The 10,148-nt window shown below is 39.4% G+C and overlaps 1 protein-coding gene across 15 annotated transcripts in view; it reads left to right on the forward strand.

The window, feature by feature from the left end:
- The window catches only part of acana (aggrecan a), a 904,300-nt gene extending 894,544 nt beyond the window's left edge, over positions 1-9,756 (forward strand). For 4 of the 15 annotated variants that reach the window (XM_073907254.1, XM_073907253.1, XM_073907252.1 and 1 more), the window contains 8 exons: positions 657-2,351; positions 2,450-2,563; positions 3,288-3,401; positions 4,554-4,712; positions 4,797-4,879; positions 6,838-6,982; positions 7,061-7,243; positions 8,098-9,756. In XM_073907254.1, coding sequence (XP_073763355.1) covers positions 657-2,351; positions 2,450-2,563; positions 3,288-3,401; positions 4,554-4,712; positions 4,797-4,879; positions 6,838-6,982; positions 7,061-7,243; positions 8,098-8,174 — 2,570 coding nt within the window. In that variant the 3' untranslated portion in view covers positions 8,175-9,756. Of the gene's footprint in view, positions 1-656; positions 2,352-2,449; positions 2,564-2,891; positions 2,941-3,287; positions 3,402-4,553; positions 4,713-4,796; positions 4,880-6,837; positions 6,983-7,060; positions 7,244-8,097 lie in introns of all 15 variants that reach the window. The other 11 variants (XM_073907260.1, XM_073907257.1, XM_073907256.1 and 8 more) reach the window with 5 other exon arrangements.
- The last annotated feature ends 392 nt before the right edge of the window (positions 9,757-10,148 follow it).

Here is a 10,148-nt window from a genome sequence, read left to right on the forward strand (position 1 = left end):
CATGTTTATCAAATGCACAAATAATCATGAGTTGATGTATGAGTCAGGAAGAATTAAACCACTCAGTTACAGTTTAAGTCACGAATAGATTGCTATTAATGAGCCAAAACAACTTTTAAACAAATAGGACCAGTGTTAAAAAGCTACTGTTGCCCAATGCTACCCATTTTGTGCCTGTGTTGTTAGTAGATTACACTCATTGAAATTCAAAATTGTTCTGGACTGAAATCTTTCAAATAACATGCTCAAGACCAATGGGAGCTGATTGATATACATCTTATGTTTTCATCAACCAACATCTGGCAACAAGATTGAGTAATGGTTCCCATTTCAGATGTGAGGGATGCTGGATAATGTAGATCATGAGGAAGTTAACTAAGGTGAATCCATGACAGTCATACATTAACTACAAGATACAGTATGCACAATAGAAGCATGAATTCATATACATTAGTGCAGATGTATTGTAAAGTGTCAACAGCTACCATTTAAGCCATGGTATAAAATGTATTTAATTTAAATAATTTTTATTAAATTAATAAATGAGACAAAAACTATTCATGTCACTGACTCATGTTTCATTTTATCAGCTTATTATACACGAGTCTACATTTTTTTGTGATGTTCCTTACGATTCTGTAAATCTGTTTGCTCAGAAGGTACCCCTATCATTGCTCCCAGTCCTACAGAACCTTCTGGAACTGAGGAATCTGTGGCCAGCAGTTCTGGCGATCTGTTGAGCAGTGGCAGTGGGGATCAGCCAAGTGGGTCATCCGTTTCAAGTGGTGACTCCTCCGGGACAAGTAGCACTGATGATCTTTTGACAAGTGGGAGCGGGGATCAGAGTGGAAGTGGCTCATCTGTTACAAGTGGAGACTATTCTGGAGCCAGTGGCACAGACAGTCTGTTCAGTAGTGGCAGTGGCGATCGGTCGAGTGGGTCATTCAGTTCCAGTGGAGACTTCTCTGGAGCCAGTGGGACTGATGATTTGTTGGGCAGTGGGAGTGGGGAACAGCCAAGTGGGTCATTTGTGTCAAGCGGAGACTTCTCTGGGGCCAGTGGAAGTGGGGATATGTCAAGTGGTTCTGGAAGCTCTTCAGGATCTGGTAGTGGTTTAGATATCTTAGTGACTTTTTCAGGGATTGACACAGTTTTTTCAGGAGTTGGATCAACTTCAGGGCAACTTGAGGAGGCTGGGGAGGGAAGCACTGAGATTCTTACATTCCAATTAGATCAAATCTCTGGATCTGGATCGGGATTAGGCAGTGGGTCAGGGTACAGCTCTGAAGAAAGTGGATCTACCTCAGACCTTTCCAGCAGCTCAGGAGAGAGTGGTGAGAGTGGAGATCTTTCTGGCATCTCCTCAGGATCAGGGTTCAGTGAGGAGTCCTCAGGATTCAGTGGTTTTGCATCAGGTATTTTTCCCTCTGGTGGATCCAGTGACATTTCATTCATTGATGGCAGTGGAATCATCATGGTGGACAGGCCGTGGATGAAGATATCTTCATTTTTAACAGAACAAGAGCTGGGTAGTGGTCAAGTCGATTTCAGTGGATCAGGACTTTTCTCAGGGTCTGGGGTGAGTGGTGATATCTCTGGCTTAAGTGGTGAAATCTCTGGATCGAGTGGTGATAGTTCAGGTATAAGTAGTGACATTTCAGGAATGAGTGGTGATATCTCAGGAATGAGTGGTGATATCTCAGGAATAAGTGGTGATATTACAGGAATGAGTGGTGATCTCTCTGGTATGAGTAGCAGTGACCACAGTGGCTCAGGGAGTGGTTTAGCATTTTCTGGGGTGACATTTTTGGGGTCAGGCTTCACTGATCTCACAGAACAATCTCGTGAACAGGAAGCTTCTGGACTTGTGTTCTTTGGGTCTGGTGAGGGAAGTGGATTTAGATCTGGAGGCTATGCAATTGAATCAGGGGAACGATCAGGGGACTCGGCTAGTAGTGATGTCATCTTCTTCAGCAATAATGACATGGTGGAAATGTCAAACAAGCCACTTCAAGGAATGGAATTAGGAAGAGGGGAAGTGGAATATAGTGGCACAGTCAGACTGTCCTCAGGGAGTGGAGATGACCAAAGTGTCTTTATAAGCGGGCATGAATGGATCCCAGTCACTGCTAATACACCATCTGTAAAATCCACTGATCCTCCCCCAGCTGAATTATTTGATCAAGGTCCATCAGACCTGTACAGTGATACTGCAGGACACCTAGGTCCTTATTTAAAACCAGAAGAGATCATCAACAATCTTGACGCTGTTCCTTTGGCAGCTTTGTCTTCTACTACAGAAACTGCCTCTTTACAGAGGCCTGCTGTCGTAGAACGACCTGCTGTGAATGGTGAGTTTTCTATTGCATATTATATAATTGAGATGTATGGCCTCTTTACTATATCATTTTTATGTTCTATTTTCTTTTTACCTAAACTACCATAATAGATTATCTTAACCCATGTGAACCAAACCCTTGTGGAGCTGGTGTGTGTTCAGTGAAGGATGGAGTGGGACTTTGTCACTGCCCACCTGGACTGCATGGAGAAGAGTGCCAGTTTGGTGAGTCGGACTGATTTAAAACATAAGTTATATCAAAGAGATTTATAAAGTCACATCAATTATGCTAATTTTTATAGTTTTTTTTTTTATTAATTGTTTTATAGTCTGATATTTGTGGTAAATCTAATCAAATTGTTATCTCAATGTCTCTTGGTTGGCATTTCATTTGTGAATAACTTCACTTCTGTTCAGTTTGCTCATGCCTATGCCCTCACAGCTGATTTCACAGGTTATGTGGCATGTGTGTGGTTAAGTAATTGTACACTTTCTCAGCTCTTGTGTCCAGATGTCTTTTCAGTGACTGTTCACCTGTGTTGTTTTTGTTCAGCTGTGCCTTTGCTGCAGTCTGGTTTAATCAGCACGCCTGCTAACATCTGGTACATGCTCATACTTCTTGTCTATCTTCACATGAATCTGAACTCTGAAATTCTGCTTCTGGTACTGTGTGAGTGCTGATCTGCACCTCTTAAGAGGCTTTCAAACTGATGCCAGATCAGCACTTCTACAGTAACCACAATTGACTCTAATCTCTCTATCAATGTACCACAATTTCCTGAGCGTGACTCTCCTCAGCCTTTCAAAATATTGATGGTATAATTACTCAAGAGATTGGCTTACGGTGTAGAAGCAAGAGTTCTGATTCAATGATGCTCTCTGCTAAGCTTGACCTTCCTCGGGGCATCTTTATAGTTGGCAGCTTTAATTGCTAAACCTTTATTTGCAGAGGTTGATGTATGCCATTCAAACCCTTGCGCCAATGGAGCCACCTGTGTGGAGGTAGAGGACACTTTCAAATGCTTATGTCTGCCCAGCTACGAAGGAGACCGGTGTGAGACTGGTATGAGGCTGCTTCCGCTAATTCTACTAACAGTCTTTCAAAAACATCCTCTAGATGTCACTGTGGTGAATTCAGTGAAACTGTAAGGGTATATTTGTGTGGGTGGTGGGAAACTTTGATGTTTTTTTGGGGAAGTGTGTGTGGGGTCATTCCAGTTGCAGTTGTACAGATACCATTAAATGTAGCAAGAAACTACAACTCTGTAAAGCCTGTATGAAAATACAGCACAACACCGGCGAGTAATCTGTTAAATGTTACTGTGCTTGCATCTTCTGGAATGACTACCGCAGATGACTATCTCATGTGATGTATGAGCTAGTGACGACTTATCATGACGTGTGCGGGAATAGTAGTGGTGTCTCGTCTCTTAGGGGAATATTTTCATCTCTACCCCTCTACATTCTGTTTTAAGAGTCTGTCGTTTATTTTAAGTTTGCATGGAAGTATTTGGTCCAGTAAGTAATATGTTCACCCAGTGATGAAAATCCTGTTATCATTTCCATCTTCAAAACACAAATTAACATTTTAAATAAAACCTGAGCAATTTCTAAAAAGACTATTTCACCAAAAGTTTGAGGCTTCAAAATAATACAAAAATCCATTCCATTTGTAACGTGCTCACAGATCTGCAATTGAGAACTAGACTGTAATAGAGAACTGAACTGGAACAATAATTTTGTTAGTATGCATTTTGAAGCATTTACTTATTGAAACATCTGTGATGTTGATAATTGATTCAACATTTATACTTGCACCTAGAGATCTAGGCAAACACAGACAATCACCAGATTACAGCACTTCACTTCTTGACCAGAAAAGTGCTAATTCAGCTTGTTGAATCTGCAAAAACAAGCTCTGAGGGATGCCAGCAGACACCGACAGGGCAACACACCATTCCAGCAAAATGTCTGGCTGTCTGTCTGTGGCTGCCAGTGCAGTGTGAACTGGGTCTTTATGAATGTCTTTTAAAGTTTTGGTGGAATTAACTTAAGTTTTGGTGGAATAACTTAAATTGTGGAACAGAAGTCAGGTTTTAATTTAATTTGTGTTGCGAGCATGAGTGAAGTCTCACAGGTTTAAAAGACAGACTGAATGACAGATTTGACATTTCTGGGTAGACTAACTTTTGTATGCCATGCGATGTTGCTTCAGATTCACACAGCTGTGAGAAGGGCTGGACTAAGTTTCAGGGCAACTGTTATTTACATTTCTCGAAGAGAGAGACCTGGCTGGATGCTGAGCAACGCTGTCGAGACTTAAATGCTCACCTGGTGAGCATTAACACTCCAGAGGAGCAAGCCTTCGTCAACTGTAAGTGCAGTGCACCTGTGTATATGTATGCTTCCATCAGTGTTACCTTTCTGAATATAAGTAACAACTCGCTTCTTTTAACAGCAAATGCACAAGACTATCAGTGGATTGGACTAAATGATAAAACAGTGGAAAATGACTTCCGCTGGTCAGATGGAACCCAGCTGGTAAGCCTGACTCTTAAAATACTGAAAATGTACTGTTTGGTACCCATTTGGTTATTTTGGTAACCAATTAAGAGCATTCTAGGAAAGGTTTTTTTTTTGTAGCCAAATCTAAACTTTTAGTTCAACATTCCAGAAAGTTGCAAAAAGTTTTCTTAGACAACATAAATGAGTACATTCTGGGAACATTCTCCTAACTAAATTGCACACTTAGTCTGAAATTGAGGCGACGCAGTGGCGCAGTAGGTAGTGCTGTCACCTCACAGCAAGAAGGTCGCTGGTTCGAGCCTCGACTGGCTCAGTTGCCGTTTCTGTGTGGAGTTTGCATGTTCTCCCTGCATTTGTGTGGGTTTCCTCCGGGTGCTTCGGTTTCCCCTAAAGTCCAAAGATATGCGGTACAGGAGAATTGGGTAAGCTAAATTTTTCATAGTGTATGTGTGTGAAGGAGAGTGTTTGATTGTTTCCCAGTGATGGGTTGCGGCTAAAAGGGCATCTGCTGCGTAAAACATATGCTGGATAAGTTAGCGGTTCATTCCGCTGTGGCAAACCCAGATTAATAAAGGGACTAAGCCTTAATAAAGGGACTAAGCCAAAAAGAAAATGAATGAGTCTGAAATTTCATCAAATATGTTGACATGCTACTGAACACATGAGCAACTCAGACTCTCCAAGTACAGTCTAAGTGCATTCTGAAACTTTCTCCTAAAATTAGCTTTTTTTTCTCAGCCTCCTATGCTTATGGGCAGTAAAGGCCATGGAAATAACCCATGGTTATGCGGAATGCAAAAATTAGTACTGTAAAGACAGATGGCAGGTAATTGCAGAACACCATGACTCCATTATCAAACTGAGCCACTGACATCCTGAAAACAACTTTAAATCTCTTGGGAGAGCTCTCTTTGTTAAAGCTTCATTCACACTACTGACGACTCGCATCGGCAAAACAACAAGCGACCATTTATTTTAACAGAGATTGAGCGACTTTCGACGACCTCCATCTACACAAGTGACAGCGACCATTGACGACCAGGTGAACATGTCGAGTGAAGCAACAAAGTTGAGAATCCTTCAGCTTTATCCAAATGAAGAGCGACTTTCTTGAGCGACAGGCAATAGGAGCACCAGTAGAGCTCACGTGATCCACTCTAAGCTCACTCAGAGACCGGTTGTATTCTCCATGCTGCGTCCTCCGTCCTGCTGTGTTTGCAGCAGGTTGCCACCCAGAGCAACAGACAACTACAAAGTCGCTGTTAAGTCTACTAAGGATTGGATGGTACCTGTGGCTCTTAGGGGGGTTTGGGGGGGGGGGGGGGGGGTTGTGAGAGGGGTTGGGGGGTAGGTAGTTCAGAGTTCAGCTGCAATCGTTGTCAAATGCACCTGTCTTTAATTACCAAGTGGAGTGAAGGAGTCAGATGGTTTAGTTGTTTTTGATCAGGGTTGAAGCTGAACTCTGCAGGAAGGTAGATTTCCAGTAACAGTATTGGGCAGCCCTGCTGTAAGGCATTTTATTTTCTCATAACATAGGCTCCCTTATCTGTCATACTGCTGTTCTTGACATTTTATTATCATCTTACGATTGAATAATAGTAAAAATAATAGTGTGTGAAGGCTGCATCCAGCCATTTGCTAAGAATTTGTTTTTCTTTCTGCAAGCTTAACGTTTAGGTAAAGAGCTGGTAAATTATTACAGCTTAGATTAATGTTTTGTGTCTGATTGTATAGTTTTGTGGCAAGCAGCCATGTACTAACAAGATAATGTACATCTAGTCAGTTGCTGTAGAATAAAGCTTTTCCGTCTGTCAGACCTCATTCTGTAAAAAACAACTGGCTGGTTGTACATTATCCCTTATGTAATAACCAACAGAGAATATTCTGTAAATGTTGTGGGAACCAAAATTGTTAGCTGGGTAATTTGTATTTCTAATGATATTTTTTCATGATTTTTTTCTTGATCTGCTTAGCAATTTGAGAACTGGAGACCAAACCAGCCTGACAATTATTTCAACTCTGAAGAGGATTGCGTTGTGATGATCTGGCATGAAAATGGCCAGTGGAATGACGTGCCCTGCAACTACCATCTGCCTTTTACATGCAAATCAGGTCCAGGTAGGCAGACCACCAAACACAAGAGAACATATGAATCTAGCAAGTGATTGGGTTTGAATTTGACATCCTGTTTTCCAGTGACATGTGATAAACCTCCGAAAGTGGAGAATGCCAAAATGTTTGGAAACAAGAAAGAGCGTTACCAGGTTAATTCTATTATCAGATACCAGTGCAGTGAAAACTTTACACAGCGCCACCCACCTGTGATCCGCTGCATGGCAGACGGACAGTGGGAGAAGCCAAAAGTTCAATGCATACCCAGTAAGATGCCCATGTATTATCAAAAAACAAATCTGCAGTTGTTTGAAAATCTTAAATAATGTTTTATTGTGGTTTGTGTGTGTGTACTTGTTTATGTGATTAACGATAATTATTGATATAAGCAATTCCATGCAAATGTCAACCTTGCCATGAAAAAAAAAAAATTTCACCAAAATACGGAAACCGTTTCTAAGTTTTCGGTGTAATCGAGTATATTACAATACTTTAGAAATACTCAAAAATGCATATGTCAATGTTTTCAAACTATTATATTTGATTAACCAAAGTGACACAAGTGGCAATTTCACATCTGTCACATCCATAACGGAGAGATGTCACATCCATTACGGCACTTTTTCCTCATAAATGCAAAAATATAAAATAAAATCAATCATGGTTGTTCTGTAGTCAACCAACTCTTCTCCTTTTGATTTGCATTCTTTCTTTTGCATTATGCAATTTAAATCACAGAATTTCGACAAAGTATGTTGTATACTGCAAACTCGCAGACGTGTTTGGTCACTTCCATAATGCATGATTATTTCCCTCATTTAAAGTCCAAAACATGTTTACAGATTTATATTTTTCTGGTCCCATAACTCTGTGGTCAGTTGTTCTGGAAAATATGAACAGAAGTTTCTGTATAATGTTAGCATGTGCTTTCTCTGCGAATTTATGTTTTGAGTTTTTACTGGAAAAGTCACATCTATAACGCTGGAATTGCTCATAGATCATATATTTTAGCACTATCCTTTACTAACAGTTATCTCCTTTGCATACGTACTTGTATTTAAACTACATTATTATTTTTCTTCAAAAGTACTGACAAAAGTGTTTCTCGTTTCTTTTTACAGAGGTCAAATTTGGACTTCACGACAAATCTGTTCATCACTCTCATAAAGCTAGAACAGCATTGGAGAAACAACTCTAAGGAGACGTGACAAGCTAGAGATTCACTTTTAACATTAAAATAAGATTTATATTTATTTTTCAAGACACTGAACAAGAAGCCAACACATCTGATTATAAAGTGTTTTTCAAGATAATTTCTGTATATTGCAGATGTCTTTAAGATGGATTAATCCATCCCATTCCAGATGAAAAACATCAAACACCAAAGGAACTAAGACTAACATCATCTTTAAAGAGATCTGTGAATATTTGCAGAATCTTTTCGTTCTGGCCCAGTTAGGGTTTCATTTTAAAAGGCCCCTCTTTGAAGAACACAAACACTTTCTCTGCTAGTACGCTAATTTTAGGTGAATGCACAACGTAATTGTGATGAAATGTGAAGTATTATTTTCATCTGTAGATAATGAAGAGAAGTTATGAACCTAAAAAAGCAGTCATAGCCATAAATCGTATTTATTTTGGAAACCAAACCAGAAAGATTACAAAGACAAGCGGCACAAGGATGTCATTAATTTGTTATGCCTGAGTTCAGACAAAATAATGTGAAATGGGATCTATGTATTGATTTCTCTCAAGATAACACACAGTACATTAATATTTGTCCGGACATGTCCATCTTTTTTTCCTCACAGAAGCCATATGTACTTAAAATCAGAAAGAGGTGGTCAAATCCAGTCAAATTATGAATGTAGGTTAAGCCTAACCGTGAAAATCTACTTGATTGCTAGATGCTATTTGTTGCATAAGACTGTGCAGGGCATAGTACTACATGGGGCAAAAGAAATGACCCTTAATCAGCTAAGAGCTTTAATTTTTTAATAATAGGTCAGATAGAACTGTTAATGACAGGTGCCTTGTGAATATGTTGCTTGTTTCTGTGATGAGACCAGAGGCTGTGCCTCTTCTATCTCAGTTCTTTTATACAGCATAGCTTTATTTTCATCTGATACAGCTGAAACGACGAATGAAGCACGAACTGCAGAAAATGCACAAACATTCCTTGAAACGCATTTTTCCCTATAGCCTACATTTCGAGCTGATTACTCTTTCACATAGAAGATCAATCAAAAGTTTATGAGCTTAATGGACATTAATTCAACTGTAAAAACATGGTAAATCAGTCAGTCAGAACATTTCTAGCAATCTCTAAGGTTGATTTAAAGTGTTTCAGAAACTGTAACACAGCAAATGCAACGCCTTTCTATTAAAACATTCCATAAACATTATTGGTTTGTGTTTTGCCAGCAGTTCGTCGGCAATGAAGGGCAATTACGACTCAAGAGAGGTTATTCATAGTGTACAGGTAATGGAAAGAAAACGGTTTTTACCTCAGCCAGTGCAGACTCAGAAATGTATATTAAAACAGATGATAATGTTTGTTAATTGGGTGGAGTGGAAGGAACGAATTTCTCCGTGGATGAATGGACTCTTTCAGGAAACTGCTGATGCTCTACCTGTTTCTCCCACGTCGCCTAGCGAGCCTTGGAAGAGCCTGACATGCGCAAAAACGGGCTGCCATCTGCTGGTGGCTTCAAAGAATGACAGATACTCTGGTGGTTCGTGACACGTCAGAATAAAAATAAATACATATTTACAAATCACTTATTTTGGATCTGCAGTGACTTGTCTTATAAATATATATACTTTTTAAATACAACCATTGCAAAATCATCCAAGTACTACTATAACAGGACCTAATATTTGAACATAATTAATAATATATTTTTAAAATAATTTATAAAATTAATTTAATTTACTTTAAAAGTCTAAAATTAAATAAACATAGAAGTCATAGATTACTTAGTGATAAACTTTGGCTAGTAATGCACCCTATGACTTTGGGCTAAAGAATGTAATCCCATGCTAAGGATTTTTACTGAAGTTGTGCTTCCTATTTATTAATATTTTGATGAACTTATAAAACTATTCACCTACACTCACACTTCTGAATGTCTTCTTCAGTTTGAGACATGTGCACTAAGAAGCACATAGA

The sequence above is a fragment of the Danio rerio genome, chromosome 7 (genome assembly GCF_049306965.1).
Source record: "Danio rerio strain Tuebingen ecotype United States chromosome 7, GRCz12tu, whole genome shotgun sequence".
NCBI lineage: Eukaryota > Metazoa > Chordata > Actinopteri > Cypriniformes > Danionidae > Danio > Danio rerio.